This window comes from Balaenoptera borealis (assembly GCF_965194805.1).
Source record: "Balaenoptera borealis genome assembly, chromosome: 14".
In the NCBI taxonomy this organism is placed as follows: Eukaryota; Metazoa; Chordata; class Mammalia; order Artiodactyla; family Balaenopteridae; genus Balaenoptera; species Balaenoptera borealis.
In genome coordinates this window covers 64,373,880-64,392,807 of record NC_138875.1, presented here as the reverse complement: position 1 = coordinate 64,392,807, position 18,928 = coordinate 64,373,880, and the positions used below count along the sequence as shown (strand labels likewise).

The following is an 18,928-nucleotide window of genomic DNA, read 5'->3' as shown; positions in this document are numbered from 1 at the left end:
AGAGAAGCTCTGTGTCAACAACAGAGGCTGAAACACTCAGTGTGGCTCCTCAGGAGGACTCCTGCCGCCCCGTGACTGCTGCCTGTACTCAGGAAGGTGCAGAGGACATGCTGCAGGGGCTCAGAAGCCCATTGGACCTCACAGAGGCCTCCCCTCCATCACTTTAATCTCAGCTCCCGACCTCCTGGTCAGTGTCTGAGCAGAAAGCCAGGACCAGAGCCTTCTACCCTCTGACCATCTCAGCACAGCCTCTGCACCCACCAGCCCTCGTGCCTCTGCCCTTTGGTCCCCACCCCACCCCCACCCCATGGCTCCGTGAAGCAGCCACACCTTTCTCCTCAGAGTGGTGGCTCCTGAATACAGAGGGACAGGAGTCTGCACCCTCACGGGAAGGCGGACATGGCACGGCTGGCCCAAGTCTGTACCCTCCCCATCTCTGGGACCCCACACAGCCACCACCTACCTTTCCATAGCTGTCGGGGTCAAACCGACCAAGGCAGGAGCCCCCGGCGTGGCTTTGGAGCGCTCCGTGAATCGGGAGTCGAACGCTTTCATAGGTTCGATCTTGGACGGGGTTGTCAGGATGGAGGGGGACGGTGCAGCGGGAGCAGAGGCCGCATTCACGCTGGGGGTGGGGTGGAGACGGAAGGCCACGTCAGCACAACCCACTGAGGATCCGGGAGTCCGGGATTTGTGGGGCTTGGAGCCAAGTGAATGGGGCACAAATATCAAACTTCCATAAATAATTTCAAGATGTAATTGACTATTGCCAACTTTCTTTAATACCTTCACATATTAAAGTTCTGGGAGTTTGGCTTTCTGAGAAGGCTGTGAGCAAATGCACTCACACCCATACCACTTTAGTGTTCTCAGAGCTTCTGGGGGTAGCATGAGGCCTCAACTAGTGGTTCCTACAACCCCGTTTTCCTCACCATAAAGCTCTGTCACCACAACCTGAATACAGCAGCTCCACCCAACCCGCTCTGACCACCAGCTCTGACCATGGTCTCACAGGGACAATCACACACCCTTTATGCTCTCCTCCAAGTGCTCCCTGTGTCTCTGACTCCACAGAGAAAAGGGAGCTCAGGCTGGAGCTTGCCAGCTCCCTGTTGTCCCGGCACATCCCACACATTGGGTCAAAGCCACGGGGCCTCCTCTGCCCACATCCGGGCTAACTGCCCTCCCCGCTGCTGGACCCCAGGCCAGACGCCCGCAGGCACCTGTATGACCCTCCCCTCCTCTCCCGGAACCTGCACGGCCAACTGTTGAACATTTTGCAAACCTGGTGTCCTGTCCTTCCCCAGACACCCTTCCTCCCAATGCTCTGCTTCCTGACTGGTCTTGCTGCTCCATACCCTTCTCTTCCCTCAAGGGAGAGGGGACACTCGAAGCCTGGCGCATGCCTCCACAGCCATGACACCAGAGGCAGGAGCTGTGATAACGCACGGCCCTGTCCCTGGCGACGGAGGGTCACGTTGACAGTGTCAGTTGTGTGCCAGTGCGGCAGCTAAACTTGGGCCCCACTGTTGTTCGTTTCCTAAGGTGCAAGTCCCAGCGCCTGTGTGTCCACTCCAGGGAGAAGCCAGCCTTCCTCCCCTCGCCCACCACTCCTCAGGCTCCGGGCCTCTGCTCTCGCTGTTGCCCCTACTCCCCAGCCCCGTCCCCTGGTTCAGCCTAAATGAGAAGCCTTCCTGAGATCTGCCCACCAAGGCCCTCAGAGGGCCAGCCCCGCACCCCTGTGGCCACCTCTTCCCCTACCAGCCTAGATCCTCCCCGGAGATGAGGACCCACCAATCAACCCCTGCACACGTCGGGCCTGGCACAGCTTGTCACTCAGAGCAGGTGCTGGGCAAATGGCTCCTGGCTCTTAGTCATGCTCCTCTGGTCCTTTCAGACTTCTAGTTTGGTTTCCAGGTGATGGCCAGTGAAGACACGGGCTCCCCGAGCAAATGTATTTTGAGTGTGAGGGGAGTCTGTGCCGTGGCACATGAGCAGGCTGGCCGAAGGTGGGCTGGCCCTGTGGCAGGTGACGCGTCACTGGCCAGTTGCCACCCTTAGTATTCCCATCCTGGGACTGCATCTTCCCCCAGGACATGAAATCCTCAGGGCCCTAATCATCAGACTCTCCTGATCAAGGCTCCCTTCTGAGCAGGCCCTCATCTGAAACCAAGTACTTGTCTCTTTTCTTTACTGAAGAGGCCACGAAGTGTCCCTGGAACTGTCCAAACCGCACTTGCCCAGGTACAGGACCAAGCTTGGCACCTACTCACCTGTCCTTACTGACAGAATCGCCCGCAGGCCTGGTGCCGGTCGCCGCCACAGGCTCGGTGGAAGGCTTCGAGGTGCCGAAGGGGACGGGGGTGCTGGAGTCCAGCGGCAGCAGCTGCGGGCTGCTGTGAGAGGTGAGCATGGTGCCCGCCAGGGAACCCGAGAGCGGGATGCTGTTGAAGAAGGCCGTGGAGAAGTCCCTGTTGTCGAGAAGGAGAAAAGTCAGCCTTGGACGTCGAGCACCACGTCGAGTACTTACACATCCTAAGCAAATTTTTTTCTGGGTCCAATGGCAATGTATTTTCATGGCAGAATTTTTATGCAAGTTACAGAAAAGTAAAAAGGAAATTAAAATCACTTCATACACTACATTTAATTAGATCTAAGATGAACTGGTACTTTATATACCACTAAGAAAGAAAAAAACTGCGACCGATTATAACTGTCAGGTGTCACTGATAAGCCGCACCCTGATCTCAAGAGGTGTTACCATGTGCAAATGTGTCTTGGGGCTGGGGAAACACAGCGCAAAGAGTGGGCCTCCCTTTCATTATGGGCAGCATGGAAGTGCCATGGTTTACCCAACCAGCCTCTCGTGAGGAACAGCTGGACGGTTTCCTGGTGTTTCTGTAACACACACTGCAGTGTGCCAGCTGAGGGCCCTGGGTATCATGGCTCAGCCACGCACAGGCTCTGAGGCCTTGGGCACCTCAGCCACCATGTCTGCAAAAGAGATGACAGGACCCTCCCCAAGAGGCCGCTGTCTGGACTAACCTACTTCCTGTAGCGCATGACACGGGGCACACACAGAGACGCCTGCTGTTGTAACTGTCATCCCACTTGTTTCACACGTTACGTGGGATAAATTCCTAGAAGGAACTGCAGCAGCAAATGGAATGTTCATCGACGATTTTGGATAAATAGTTCTCAAGAGCCTTGCTTTGAGGTTCACCTCACAAGCCGTGCATGGGTGCCTATACCCCCAAACCCTCATCAATGGTTTTATCAACTTCTTGATACCTGATAATCTGAGAGATGAAAAATGGTATCTTACTACAATTTTCATTTGCCATTATTTTGATGCAAGGTTGAAATTTTTTCATCTAGAAACATCTGATTTCCCTTTTTTGGGAGCTGTTTGTTCGTAGCTGTCATCCATTGTTCTATTTGGTTATTGGTCTTTATTATTGATTGTAAGACCTATTTACATATTCAAAAATTCCTATATGGACAGGAAATATTTTCCCCAGGATGTTGTGTTTTGACTATTTATCATGTAATTTTCCTTGCAAAAACATGTTATTTTTGTGTGGTCTAACTTTTGTGTAATTTGTAGAAGACTTTTTTTACCTCTGAGGTTATGAAAGTATTCTTCTATGGAATATTCTAAAATTTTAAATAATAAAAAAATTAAACATTAAAAAAAATCTCTGAGATGTTCAGAATGTTCTCTGAAAAATTTCTGAGCTGTGCAAAATTTTAATGCGTGAGATAGGGCTCCAAATGTTTTTTTAAATTTATTTTATTGAAGTATAGTTGATTTACAATGTTGTGTTAATTTCTGCTGTACAGCAAGGTGACTCAGTTATATACATACACACACACACACACACACACACACACACACACACACACACACACACACACACACACACACACATTCTTTTCCATTACGGTTTATCATAGGATTCTGAATACAGTTCCCTGTGCTATACAGTAGGACCTTGTTGTTTATCCATCCTATATATAATAGTTTGCATCTGCTAATCCCAAACTCCCAATCCATCCCTCCCCCACCACCTCCCCCCTGGCAACCACAAGTCCGCTCTCTATGTCTGTGAGTCTATTTCTGTTTTGTAGATAGGTTCATCTGTGTCATATTTTAGATTCCACATACAAGTGATATCATATGGTATTTGTCTTTCTCTTTCTGACTTACTTTACTTAGTATGACCATCGCTAGGTCCATCCATGTAGCTGCAAATAACACTATTTCATTCTTTTTTATGGCTGAGTAGTATTCCATTGTATATAAACCACATCCTCTTTATCCATTCATCTGTCGATGGACATTTAGGTTGTTTCCATGTCTCAGCTATTGTGAACAGTGTGCTATGAACATTGGGGTGCATGTATCTTTCTGAATTATTGTCTTCTCCAGATATATGCCCAGGAGTGGGATTGGTGGATCACATGGCAACTCTACTTCAGTTTTTTGAAGAACCTCCATACTATTCTCCATAGTGGCTGCACCAATTTACATTCCCATCAGCAGTGTAGGAGGGTTCACTTTTCTCCCTTCCCAGCATTTGTTACTTGTGGACTTTTTAATCATGGCCATTCTCACCAGTGCGAGGTGGTACTTCACTGTAGTTTTGATTTGCATTTCTCTAATAATTAGTGGTGTTGAGCATCCTTTCATGTCTCTGTTGGCCATCTGTATGTTTTCTTTGGAGAAATGTCTGTTTAGGTCTTTTGCCCATTTTTCGATTGGGTTGTTTTTTTATTATTGAGTTGTATGAGCTGTTTCTGTATTTTGGAAATTAAGCCCTTGTCGGCTGCATCATTTGCAAATATTTTCTCCCAGTTTGTAGGCTGTCTTTTCATTTTGTTCATGATTTCCTTTGCTGTACAAAAGCTTGTAAGTTTGATTAGGTTCTGTTTATTTATTTTTATGTCTTTTTAAAAATAAATTTTTTTATTTTTTATTTTTGGCTGTGTTGGGTCTTCGTTGCTGTGCGCGGGCTTTCTCTAGTTGCAGTGAGCGGGGGCTGCTCTTCGTTGTGGTGTGTGGGCTTCTCTTGTTGTGGAGCACGGGTTCTAGGTGCGCAGGCTTCAGCAGTTGTGGCACGTGGGCTCATTAGTTGTGGCTTGCAGGGTCTAGAGCTCAGGCTCAGTAGTTGTGGCACGTGGGCTTAGTTGCTCCGCAGCATGTGGCATCTTCCCGGGCCAGGGCTCAAACCTGTGTCCCTTGCATTGGCAGGCAGATTCTTAACCACTGCGCCACCAGGGAAGCCGTTGTTTTTATCTCTATTGCCTTGGGAGACTGACTGAAGAAAACATTGGTACGATTTATCTCAGAGAATGTTTGCCTATATTCTCTTCTAGGAGTTTATGGTGTCATGTTTTTTCTTTTTTTTTTCAAGAATTTTTTTTTTTTTAATTTTATTTATGGCCGTGTTGGGTCTTCGTTTCTGTGCGAGGGCTTTCTCTAGTTGCGGCAAGTGGGGGCCACTCTTCATCACGGTGCACGGGCCTCTCACTATCACGGCCTCTCTTATTGCGGAGCACAGGATCCAGACGCGCAGGCTCAGTAGCTGTGGCTCACGGGCCCAGCTGCTCCGCGGCATGTGGGATCCTCCCAGACCAGGGCTCGAACCCGCGTCCCCTGCATTGGCAGGCAGACTCCCAACCACTGCGCCACCAGGGAAGCCCTGGTGTCATGTTTTATATTTAAGTATTTAAGCCATTTTGAGTTGTTTTTGTATATGGTGTGAGGCAATGTTCTAACTTAATTGATTTACATGTGGCTGTGTAGCTTTCTCAACACCACTTGCTGAAGAAACTGTCTTTTCTCCATTGCATATTCTTGTAGGGCTCCAATTTTGTTTCTAGAGAGTATCACTTCCTGACTTCATTTACTGAATTAGGTAATGATTTGTCACAGATGCAAAATATTACCTTTAAAGTTCTCATAAATATTTGAGTCTATTTCTGAGTTTTCTATTGTATTCCACTGTTCTATTCACGTGTCAGTACCTCACTATTTTAATTATTATAGCTTGTAAGATTTAATTTCTAGTGGGGCTAGTCTTTCCTGATTAATCTTTTTCAGAAATATTTTAGCTACTCCTATGTACTTTTTCACAGAACTTCAGAATCAGTTTGTCTGATGCTGAAAACTCCTGTGGTTATTTGTATTGGCTCATGTTACAGCTATAGGCTGAGGGAGATTTGTCATCTTTATGATATCGAGACATCCTATCTAATAAATGGTATGCATTTCTAGTAATTTCTGTGAATTTTCTTTTAGGTATCTCAGTAGAGTTTAAAATTTTTTCTTCATAAAGATCTCCATTTCTTGTTACATTTTAGGTACTGCACTTGTGAAAGTGATTTCTTCCTTTGCATCTTCTAAAGGTAACTGGTGCTACTTGATCTTGCTATGTTGCACCCAGTCATCTCATCGTCTTCTTTTACTGTCTATGGTGGTTTTTCCAGTTGATTCTCTTGCAGATTATACCATCTTTGACTAATGACACATTTACCACCTCCTTTCTAATTTCTTCTTTCTCTTAACTAACCATAGGAGCTTGGATCTCTAGAACAATGTTAAATTACAGTCAAAGGAGTAGACATGTGTTCAGTTTTTAAATTTAATTTGAAATAAGATAGTTTAACAAGTTTAACAAACATCTATCTGTTCCCATTTAACTGAGTTTTAAATAACAATGATGTTGGGTTTAACAAAAATGCCTCTTAAGCATCTACGAAGATGATCATATAATTTATTTATTTTGATCTACTGACATGTAGGAGTAAATTAAGTTTCCCCAAATCATTTGAACCATCTCGCTTTCCTGAAATAAATTTTACTTGTTTACAGTGTATTAGCATTTTAACACATTGTAACATTCTGTTTGTTATAATTTTATTTAGGATTTTGCATTGACATTTGGAAATAAGATTGATCAGAAATTTATTATATCTTTGTCACATTTTGATTATGAAATTTGAATATTGTGTTCATTAAAAAAAAAGATTTTGCAAGCTTTCCTTCTTTTTCAAAGCACTAGAATATTTTCAATAGTATTAGAATGACCTGTTCTTTAAAAGTTTGTTAGAATTTTCCTGTCAAGCCGTCTTAGTCTGGTGGCCTTTGATAGGTTAACTCTTTGACAGTGTCCTCTATTTCTTCTATAATAATTCATCTGTACAGATTTTCTTCAATTTTGGTAATTTTTGTTTTCCCCAAAATAATTCACTTTCAAATTTATTTGCAGAGTTCAGCAAAGATGTCTTTCACCCTTTTGATTTATTCTTCATCTGTGATTATTTCCCATTTATGTCTATTTTAATTATTTGCAACTTTTTTCTTTCTTGATTAGATAAGCTAATAATTACCTCTTCCATTGCTACTTGTTTTGACATGGGAATCAAGAGGAAAAAAAGAATCAAGTTCTGGTGCCAGAAATATGTGCCCCATGGCAGAAAGCTGGCTCAAGGCCAGGCAGGAAGTCATCTACCACCTCTGCCTCCTCACCAGGTGAGGCCTGGAAGGATCCACAGAACAAAAGTGCCACCACCACTTCTACCACCTCTACAAGCCTCATTCCCATCAGCTCTGAAATGTTCAAGCACTGTCACATACTTGGTTTCACTTGGTCCTAATAAAGGCGGGCAGGTGGCATTCTCTGCATAGGTTCATAATGGGAAAAAGGTTTGATCAAGAGAAAACCACTCTATGGGAGGAGTCTGGAAGTTGGTTCTGGCTCTACCTGGTCAGGTCACTGCCCTCCAGGGCCTCGGCACTTGCACACCTGACATGAGGAGGCCATCAGTACATCACATGACTGATGGTCTCCGCAGACTTCAGGGAAGATTTGGAACAGCTTGTGGAGGAACGAGTGGGAAGTGCAGAGGACTACTGTGCGTGGTGCCCTGAGGAGACGGGCTGAAAAGAGTGAGTCATCTTCATGTTCGGCCTATTCCTCTCACATGGGGCCTTATCATCCTTTGAATCAACATACCTCACTTTGGGGAGAATGACCAATACAAAAGCAAGCCCGATGACAGATACCAAGACAAGGACAAATCCAGCTGAATCCACTGTCCCTCTCTGCTCCATTAGGGAAATCTATCCCCCACCCAGCAAGTCCACTTCTGGGAAGTGTCCTGAGGGAACAGTCACAGGTGTGCTCAGAGATTCATTTACAATCACAAAACACTGTACAAACTACACGTCCACAGTTAAGGGGCTGGTTAAGTAAATCATGGTGCGTTCACAGGCGGGGCACCTGGACTGTCAGCAAACCAATGCTTCAGAGAACTAGTTATTAAAATGGATGCAAGGTCAAGATACAGGAACAAACAGGAGATACGGACACCAAAACATTAACAGTGATCGTATCTTTGTGCTTTTACTGTTTTCCATAATGTGTACATATTCCTTTCTTAATCAGAAAGAGAAGGCTATAAAAGTGGAAAGAGAAACAGAAAAAAAATCAGTGTGACTTTTCTCTCCCTGCTATCTTCAACAAAGCAGGGACAGCCTCCCCGCCCGCCTGCACCACCATCAGGTGTGCACAGGGCTCTGCAGTAGCGCAAGGCTTTGAGGCTGCTGGGAAGCTGGAATCAACTCACTTCCAGACTCTGTGGGTGAGGCTGGCCCAAGAGCCTGTGAAGGCCTGGTTATGATAGTGCTACCTGGCAAAAGGAGAGAGGAAGACCTCCCAGAGAAGGCCACAGAAAGCTCGGTGAGTGAACGAGTACCCAGTGTCCAGCTGTGCTATGCAGAGAGGCGTGATTCTCCTCCGACCATCTGCTGTCCGAGTCTCAACTTGTTTCTTTAAAAGATTCTGGCAAAGTAGAGAGACATGAAGGAATGGAAACGTTTCTGAATCTCCGAATACCAACAAATAAGACTTCTAATGAAATGTATTCGAACTCCCCTCTGGCCTTTCAGATACAACTAAACTAAGCCACTCATTAAAGAATAAGCGTTTTTATCAGGGTGTGTGCTCGACCTCCTGCACAGTAAGGCAGCAAGGACAGACACTCCCAGGTGAACCAGCTCCAACATCTTCCTTTCTATCTCAAATTCCCACCTGGCCAGGTCCTTGGAGCAGTGAGCACATGCCTGGCTGGCCACACGCACCCAGAAGCCATGGGGCTCAACAACGGAGCTAACAGATGAGATCCCTGTCTCTAAGCCACAATTTCAAACTTTCTTTCAATGAAGGCTCACAACCCAGGGTTTGTCACACACTGTGTCTGAACCACCTGGGGAGTGTGACACCCTGCACGAGCTCCTGGACAGGGTTTTAGCTCCCAACATCTGTCCTGTTCCCTTCCCATCTCCACCCCGACCCCCCAGGGAAACATGGGCTTCCAGAGGAAGAAGGGGGAGTCAAGAGACGTCTCTTGAGGGCAGAGCCTGAAACCCACTGTTCTCAGTATCTAGAATCTCCTAGAAAGGCTAGAGGTGAGGTTTGAAGTTCCCCCAAAGGACGCCCTCCTCTGGATCTCCTTGGGGCGGGGCCTTTGATAAGGTGCCCTGGGCCCCGCTGCTGCTGCACGCAGACAAGGGCAATAAGTGGCCCTTGCTGGCTCCCAGCTCCCTGCCCATGTCTGTGCACTGTCTAGATGGCCTCTTGCCCTCCTGGCCTTGTGCCGCCCCTGGGCACATCCCTGTGTCCTCAGTGCCGCTGGGTCCAGCCCTCACCTTCCTGATGTCCTCCAGACTCTCCCCGTTGACGACGCCAGTGACCGAGGTAGCGGAGCCTGTCTCTCTGGCCACAGAGCCCTTCTGGTCCAGCTGCTGCTGCTGCTGCCTCCGCTGGTACTTGAGCATCTCGGGGTTCTCGATGACGGCGGTGGAGAGCTGGGTCTCGGTCATGATGGCCAAACTCTTGCCGTAGGTGGACTGATGGATGCGGCTCTAGAGAAGGCAGAGAGAGGGAAGTGCAACAAACCGGCCGGGACACTGCCCATCAGTGGGCGAGCTGCGCGCTGGCTCCCAGCTCAGAGCGAGAGAGCCCTGGGCAGGGTCCCGGAACCCTGGACGCTGGCTCTCTGAAACCTCCCACCCTGTTTGCCTGTTTAGATGACTCAGGAGAGGCCTTGTACCCTCCCTCGATGTTTACAGCCTTCAGGGATGCAAGTGGATGCATAACACTCAGGAAAACACCTACAGCAGGTCTGGTGCAGAACAAACAGCAACAAACATTTGCTGAACTGAAATTACGACATTCAAATTGCTAATGTAAGGCTCTTAAATCACTCCAAGGACCCCAAACGCTTCTTGGGAATCAGACACTGAAACCCAGAGCTGCCTTCACTGCTCCAGCTGCAGCCATCAGCCCCACGTGGCTGGAGGTCGCCATGGGGTCGCTAACAGAGCCCCTGAGAGCAAGGAAAGGCCTGGCACGCATGCCTAGGGGAACCCTCCTCTGCCCGCATTGCCCCCAACACGTCCTGACCCTTCCGAGCAGGGCCAGCCCCACCTTCCCAGGTCTCAGCAGCCCTGTGCCACAAGCCAGGCTGTGTGAGGGCAGGGACGGTGGCACCAGCACACTGGAGTGGCCAGTGTGACAAGGAGCAGACTCGCACATGGTGTGCTAACGACCAAAGCAGAGGTCAGTAGGACACCTGCCTCGCAGGAAGGATGCTGGGCGGGCAGCCTTGGGGTCCACTCTGCAGGACCTGGAGTGCCTGCCTGTGGCCAAAACTCCCTCCCCGGCACCCCTGGAATCTCAAGGCAGGATTCGGAGTTCGGCCCTACTGTTCCTCGAATGCAGGGGCCCTGCCTGCATCCAGGATGGGTTACGACTCTCTAAGGAGGGGGGAGGTCACCTGACGACAGTGACCGGTGGAGGGAAGAGCTGGGGCTGTGGACACACTTGTCCCCCCACTGACAAGTGACCGTGGGTGCCAGGCCAGTCCACTGTGGTGAGCGAGGCCGACTCTGAAGCCCAAGGGGTAACATCGTAGTGGGGGTCCCCACAGAAGCCTAAGAGGGGGCTCCCAGCAGCAATGGCACCCTGAGGGGAGAGCTGCCACCCGCCCTGGGCTCTCGGAGCCTCTTGCCCCCACATACTGGTGTGGGCCCACTTGCGGGAAGGCAGGCTCCTAGTCTGAGGGAGGGAAAGCAGTGCTTGTCACCAAGTCCCCGAGGACGAGCACTGGCCACCCTGTCCTGGGCAGAGCATGGCGGAGAGGAGGCCTGGCCCCAAGGCTGCAGATGGGCTCATGCTTCCGCTCTCAGACCTCAGGGTCACATGTTATTCTCCTCAGTGAAACAGGACCAGCCCTGCCTGGAGGGGTTCTGTGTAATTTAAGTGAAGAAACGTGGCCCTGGTTCTGGCACACAGTAAGTGCTAGGAAAGGACTGCTATCACTGTTGTAACTGCTGACCCGAGGCCAGTATGTTAGCGAAGGACAACGGGGAGGGGACGTGAGCAGCCCTGGCAGCCACTCCCACTCTTCCAGTGTGAACACCTCCCAGGGTGGCTATCAGCTCAAGAGGAGATGCCCGGGCTTACTCAATTCTATCTTCCGCAAGATGTTACAGAAAAACCCAATTTTTGGCCAACCCAATAGAATGGATCTCTGACATGAATAGAGGTTCATTTTAAATTAAATCTCTCTTGTAGAGAAGACAAGGATTATAGTCTACAAGAGGCAAAGGACCAGGAATGCTTCAGGAAACTGTGTCTGTGTAGGTCACAGGAGGAGGTCCCTCAGAGCCACCGTGGCCGTGCTCCTACCTTCTCCTCCTCGCTCAGGGGGTCTCCGAGCTCGTCCTGGGAGAAATCCAGGAACGCCACAGAGCCGTCCATGGAGCACACCAGGATGCCCAGCCCGTTCAGAGTCCTGGAAAAGATGGCCATCAGCAGCCAGGCGCAGGCCCCGCAGTACTCACCCACCATGGAGTGGCCTGGGGGAGGCAGAGCCTGGGGAGACGCCCCCACGCGCTCATGGGGAGGCGGAGGTGGGGGCGACAGTCCCATTCTACCGAGCTCTGGGCCCTTAAGTTCTCAGCACATGTACAGAGTATCTCTCACCCTGTGCTTTGTAAGAGTTTCATGTTCATTTATCTCATTTTTGAAAGCATTAAAAAACAAACAACTGCGAGGGAGTGCACATCTAAATGAGGTCGCTGAGAAGCATGAAACGGCTTCCACAGCCACACTACTCCGATTCACGCAGCGACAGAGCCAAGTGCAACCAGGATCATGCACTCTCCTTCCCAGACGAACACCAGTCTGTCTGAGCAGGGGTTTCCAGTAGGGCCAGGAGCACAGCACCCTGGGGTCTGTCCTGCCTGCAACACCTGGGATCCTGGTTGCCCAACCCTAATCACACCCAGGAGGCCTTGAGCTCCAACATGTGGCTCCTCCTTTCCTAGACCATGCCTCGAATCGAGAATCCATCTTACCAGGAAATGTCCATGATGGATTTGTCAAACAGCTCATGGATGACAACCAAAGGCCGTTTTAGACACGTGAGCTGGAAGGAAAGGGCGGCAAAGGTTAATGAATGAATGAGGCCTTCTGTGTCCACTCTGCTCAGCTGCCGCCACCAGACCCAGGAGCATGGTCTGAGCTGTGCTGACACGTGGGGCGCCTTCAGCTCTACTCAGACGGCCACCACCGAGACTCCACTGAGACTCTGGAACCCACGCCTGCCAAAGACACGTGTGCCAGCATGGGGTCTGCCCCTTTGGGCCTGGCAGGGCAGACAGATATATACACACAAGACCAGCAGTGGAGGAGGGGGCTCTAGAAGGCCTACCGAACAGGGATGGGATGCCAAGGCCTGCACAGGGAATGCAGCAGCAAAGGCAGGTCCCAGGACAGGAAAACAGCCTCAGAGAGAACCTAGCACCCCTTCTTAAGGCTCACATTCAGGTGCACACACATATCCAAGGCTCCATGTGACCAGCGCCACGCACCACACAGGTTCATGTTGCCCTGACCCAGGCCCCAGGGTAGCCACTATTAACACTCTTCCTCTCTTCCGTCTTGGACAAATATTTTATTCTTTAAAGTAAGGCACATGGTTGCCTGCTTTTTCATTTAACGCAGAATGAGTGTGTCATCAACATCCTGTGAAAACCTGTGTCTGGTGACTGTACCCACCACCTTCCCCATGCGCATGTGGGTCATCTGGTCCTCTCACGTGGCTGAGCACATGTCCACTCTCCCACAGCAGCAGCAGGCATAGCTCTCACACACAGGGCCTGCCTGTCCTGCCCACTGGTCCTGGGCCCCTGGGTGGCGGGCTGGGGTGGGGACACGCCTGGAGGGCAGGAGGCGCTAAGGCAGCCCTAGTCCTGAGGATGGGACTGGAATCTGAGCACCTGGAACCCATGAGAACCTTGCCCCATCCTAGTTCCACTCCCCAAAGAGAACCAGCCTGGCCTTCCTTCCACAGACATGCCTACAGACCCCTCAGAAACCTGGGACCTCTGTCAACACCTGACCCGTCAGTGATGTTTTGGTCAAAGTACCAGGGATGGAGCCCAGGCCCAGGGGAGCCCGAGAAGAATGCGCCTGGACCGCCTAGGACGCACCAGGTCCAGGGTCTGGAATGGGGTCACAGGATTGCTCTGCGAGAAGCAACTGTCCTAAATGCAGCCAAAGGATAACCTCTAAATCTACAACTTCAAATCCACTCTGCTTATGGGGAAATCAATGATAAGGAATAAACTATTGTTAACGCAACACACACAAAGCTCAACCACTTTATGCCAAGTGAAAAGAACACAAGATGCAAAAAAGTAAACACTGCATGACTCCATTCATATAAAGTCCAGAAACAGGCAAAGCTCATCCACGTGACAGACATCCTTAGTGCTGCTGCCCTGGCTGAGGGGGGGCTGGGGGCAGGGTCCTGACAGGGAAGGGGCAGGGAGCGTTCTGGGGCAATAGTTACACGGAAGTAAACACGTCTGACGACAGATGCGCTGAGCTGTGTACTTCAGGTAGATCCACTATGGAGGTTCTGTATCTACACAAAGTTCTTTTAAAGGAAAGCCAACACAATATGCCAACTGCGGCCCTGACTACTGAAGATGTGCTCTGGGTCTGGACACAAGAGCTGCTCTGGCTGGGTGGCAGGGTGGCCTCTCCTGGCCAGGCCCAGGTTCAGGGCAGAAACACTCACTGACCACTACCAGAAGTGGAGGGTCTCTCCTCTTTCAGGCACCCCCTCCCCGCCGAGCGGCGAGCTCACAGTAGGGCTCACCCAGACAGAGAGCGAGCGGTCCTTGCTGCCGACAGCACAGCAGCAGTACGGGCAACTGGGTTTCGCAGAGCTCCCGTTCTTCTGCTTCTTCTTGAAGATTTTTGGGTTGAATTTCTAAAACCAAGTAACAAGGGTTAATTAGTAATTAATCAAGCATCAAGCATGCACCCTACACCAAATATGAGACATACCAGGATCCCAGCCCAGCAGGCGTCCCCCAGCCCCGGGCACCCGCACGCGCCATTGCGCCTTCACAGCTACCCAGCAGGCCTTGTGCTGGGGATGACATGTGTCCTAATCAAAGTCTGGTTCTGGTGACATTCAACACGTTAAATAAAATATTAACTTCATATTCATCACGTCCATTTGCCAATAAAGCACATGGGTATGTATTCTATTTTGTATAACTAGTTTAAAAATATTGAAACAGGGGTTTCCCTGGTGGCGCAGTGGTTGAGAATCTGCCTGCTAATGCAGGGGACACGGGTTCGAGCCCTGGTCTGGGAGGATTCCACATGCCGCGGAGCAACTAGGCCCGTGAGCCACAACTACTGAGCCTGCGCGTCTGGAGCCTGTGCTCCGCAACAAAAGAGGCCACGATAGTGAGGGGCCCGTGCACGGTGATGAAGAGTGGCCCCCGCTTGCCGCAACTAGAGGAAGCCCTCGCACAGAAACGAAGACCCAACATAGCAATCAATCAATCAATCAATCAATCAATAAATCTTAAAAAAAAAAAATTGAAACATTAAGTATTTAAAATGAAACAAGAACCTAACAACGCGTGCTGAATCTCAGAGGCCACCATCTCAGTCCAACACGTGACCCAGGACTGGGGAGCACGGCACTGCCCAGGTTCCAAGGGTCCCACTTAGGGCGGCGCTGATGGCTGGCCAACCTGAGGCCAAGTGGACTCACCACGACAGTCACAGCTTTCCGATGCCCGACAAAGTCCATGTTGGTCTTCCAGCCCTCCCGTTCTATGATCTGGGCGGTGGGGCCGGAGTTGTTCATGGCGTGGGCGGACACGAGGTAGTGCCCGTCAGGGGACCAGCTGAGCCGCAACACGTGGGTCGTCCCTCCACACTGCAAGAAACGTCTGTGCTTGAAAGGAGCCCAAGGCCAACTCTGGGACCACAACTGGCCCCAGGAATCAAACTGAGCTCTGATGTACAAATGCGCAATGGTGGAGCACGCCCAAGCTGCCGGCTACACGGCCAGCTTGACTCCAGTCTCTCCGGGTGAGCTGACAGCGGGGCCGTCAAGAGACCGGTAGGGGCGCCATTCTACCCTCCCCCACTGCATGGCGGCACAGGCTGAGGGGACGGCTGGACAGCCACCTCTTTCCACTGTCAACCCTGTCTGGGCCAAATCTATCTGACCAAAGACCCTTTCTCCTACCCAGCACTGGGGAACCCCACGGGAGGTTTGCAGACCACATGTTGCTGTGGAGAAAGAGCACTACTGACCCTCGGAAGCCTGGTCACAAGCCTGTCTCTGCACTGCAGCCAGTGACCACCAGGCCCCACCTGCTCTCTGGAGCCTGTCTCCTCGCCCAAAGCCTGGTGACGCCACCAGCCAAGGAGAAGAGGTTTGTAAAGTCCATAGAAACCATAAATGGCACAACAGAAAGGCACTGTTCCCCTGACCCAGGCAGAGGCAGGGCACCCCTTCACACCATGCCTCCTGCAAAGTGAGATGACATTGGCTAACAGCCAGCCCCTGAAGCTCAAGGTCAGTTCAGGGCAGCCCGAAAGGCTTAGGGGTTAAGATCCAGGCTGCGCAGCCCTAGGGGAAGGCAGGACAAGGCAGGGCCCGAGCGCAGCATGGGGACACACCTGCCTCCACTGCCAGCCGGGTCCAAGCCAAGGCAGGACAGCCCCCCCAGAGGCTGAAGAGTGCTGCCAGCTCCTGCCGGATTCCAAACATTCCTGTCCTGCCCACACCCCGCCACCACAGCCGCCCCAGGAGCCCAGTGGCTCTCCACAAGGCCTGCAGCCCATGTCCTCTCACACTAGGTGGCTGCCAAGGAGGGCAGAACTAAGTGAGGTAAGGACCAGGCTCATGGATCCAGTTCATGAACTTCTGTGGGTTGGGGGACAGCTGAACATGTGATACCCACTTTTCTCCACAGCCAGCCCTGACCAGTGGGCAGGCGTCTATTCTTCCTGCAAAACTTCGTACTCAGGTCCCTTCCTCCAAAAAGCCCTCTCTGACGTGACCACCCCCTACCCCCAGCCATTTCTGCCCACTCTGGATAACTCCATCTCAATCCACGTTCATTTCCTGTACTCAGGACAGCCGTACACACAGGAGGCACTCAAGAAATGTCCACTGAATAATGGCGACCATGAGCTCTGGTCCCACATGAAATCAGAACTCAAATGAGGGAAGAGGTGGTAAAATACTACACAAGCCAGTGCAGTCCAACCTCCAGATGTTTTGCAAACTGGACTGTTAACGCCTTCCACAGGAGCTGGCCGGCCTGCAGAGCGAAGGTCAGCAAGCACGGCCCAGAGCCCTCAGGAAGACGCAAGAGCCTCCTCCACCCCCCACGTCCCCCACACCCTAAGGGGCAGCGTGCTGTAAACTCTTCAGCTTTAACACCTACAAGCCTTTTCACTACAAAGGTGGACGTTTAATAGCTTCTGAGAAGTGAACGATTTTCATCACCCGACTCTGGGCTCCCTGACTATGTCCGGACCCCAGGCAGCCCCTGCTCTGTGTGGGAGGCGTGGGGGGGGTGGTGCGGCGGCGGGGGGCCTGCCAGGCCTCTTACCTCATCGAAAGGCTTGGTGATGCTGGTCTCTAACTGCCAGTCCAGCGTCCTCCACACCTTCAGGCTGCGGTCGTCGGCTTGAGAGGCAATGTATTTACCAACAGGGTCCCAAGTCAGGCCCTTCACCAGGCCAGAATGGCCTCTCAGAGTAGCTAGGATTTCTGTGAGGACAAATAAGTGAGGTCGGAAAGGCGTTACCAAGGGGAAAACAGTGACTCTGTCTAGAAACGGGCCATGGGTCGGCCGGTCAAGAGAAGGGGCTTCAGGAGTCGCCCTGGCCAGCCCCACCCCTGGGCACAAGCAGAAGTCTGTTCTCACCCAGGAGGTGGGCACCACCCATTTCCCTCCAGCCAAGCTGACACGTATGGGTTGAGGCTGCACGTGCCCTCAGAGGGGCAGGTGGCCAGGGCCAGACCTGAAATGCGCCGCCTCACCTTGCCGGCAGCTGCAGCCCTGCCCACGGTTTCCTTTCTGGACAGGAGCCCGTGCCCATCCAAGTCCTCCTGATGTGACCCTCCCTGGGGGACCGGGCCCTGTACTGAGTGAGTCCTCTGCTCGTCATCACTGAGGACAAAGGGGAGGGAGCTTGAACCCCAGAGAGCTGTAAGCTGAATGCCACCCCAGCCACGGTGGCTGGGCCGAGTCCCCACACACGGTGGAAGCTTATGAAGAGAGCAAGTGGCCGGGACCCGAGCCTATGAGAAGAACACGCTCCCGTCACCAAGCAGGGACTAGAAGCATCTCACTGGCTGCAAACCGCAGTACCATCCCAGGCTCTGCCATCGGTAGGGACTTCAAACACATCAATAGAAAAACTGATCTGCAAAACTGGATCTATTAGCCTGCTCATGCTCGAGGGCGTCACAGAGGAGACGGCTACTGGGCTGAGGCCAGAGTCCGGGGTGGGAGGGCGCACCCTCGATGGCAGCTGACCGGGCTCCCAGTGCCAGGTGTCCATCCGCACAGCCTGCAGCAGGGACACCCATGCTGGCCCTTGGTTACTACTATTTTTCTTTAATGTAAACTTCTCTTTAAACCTTAAATGTGATTGATGAAGAAGACCTGGGTTACTGACAAGACAGGCTGGCTGCCACCAGCCGAGGAGACCCAGCCCCCCCATTCCAGACACCGCTGGGCAGCCCCACGGACAGGCCGCCCGGGCAGAGGTGCGGACCTGGGAACTTCATTGCGTTCCAGATGACCACGGTGTTGTCCACGCTGCACGAGGCCAGCCAGGCATCATGGGGGGACCACGCTACGTCCATCACATCTGGAAGACAATGGCCAGTGGTGAGTCTCTTACCTGGTGGTGGACATGGACACGGCGCAGCTCCACCCTGCCAGCTGGCCAGTCAGCAGCCCCTCGGCGTTCTCACACCTGAGGAGACTTGACCTGGGACCATCATAACTAGACTTTTCCAAACCAACCTGAAGAACTTCCCCACTAAGGTTCTGCAATCAGTCCTGAGATCTGAAGCATCTAACGGCCCCACCCCACTCCCTTCTGACAAAGCACTGAGGGCCTGGCCAAGAGCGTGGCACCCGTGCCACTGCATGGCTGGGTCTGCAGCCCTCGGGCCGGCTGAGCCGCCTTCTCCAACCCTAACCCGGCTTCATCAGAGCACAGCGTGACAGCCAAGGTCTCCCTGGTTTCTCCAACCTCAGTGCCTGGTGCGGCACCAGGAGTGCGGAGGGATGGCTGGTGAGGTGAAGAAACAGAAAGAGCAGCCAGTCAGGAGCCACCTAGTCCTTTCCTCACAGGATGATTTAAATCTTCAGAGTCAGCTCGACAAGACCGCCCACGCGGGCAGCACCGTGATCTCCCGTGTGTGCGCCGGCGCTGAGCATGAACCCGGGCCCCGCTGTCCTGCTCCGCGTTGTGTGGCTGAGGGCACTCAAGACCCGGAACAG

At 51.7% G+C, this 18,928-nt stretch overlaps 1 protein-coding gene across 8 annotated transcripts in view; it reads right to left on the bottom strand.

Annotated features, from left to right (window-relative positions):
- The window catches only part of HIRA (histone cell cycle regulator), a 74,698-nt gene that overhangs the window by 31,395 nt on the left and 24,375 nt on the right, over positions 1-18,928 (bottom strand). For all 8 annotated transcript variants that reach the window (XM_082354044.1, XM_082354045.1, XM_082354050.1 and 5 more), the window contains 10 exons: positions 18,192-18,287; positions 17,018-17,178; positions 15,157-15,324; positions 14,242-14,355; positions 12,431-12,501; positions 11,760-11,865; positions 9,716-9,931; positions 8,764-8,849; positions 2,274-2,471; positions 464-625 (listed from right to left, as the gene is read on the bottom strand). In XM_082354044.1, coding sequence (XP_082210170.1) covers positions 464-625; positions 2,274-2,471; positions 8,764-8,849; positions 9,716-9,931; positions 11,760-11,865; positions 12,431-12,501; positions 14,242-14,355; positions 15,157-15,324; positions 17,018-17,178; positions 18,192-18,287 — 1,378 coding nt within the window. The remainder of the gene's footprint in view (positions 1-463; positions 626-2,273; positions 2,472-8,763; positions 8,850-9,715; positions 9,932-11,759; positions 11,866-12,430; positions 12,502-14,241; positions 14,356-15,156; positions 15,325-17,017; positions 17,179-18,191; positions 18,288-18,928) is intronic.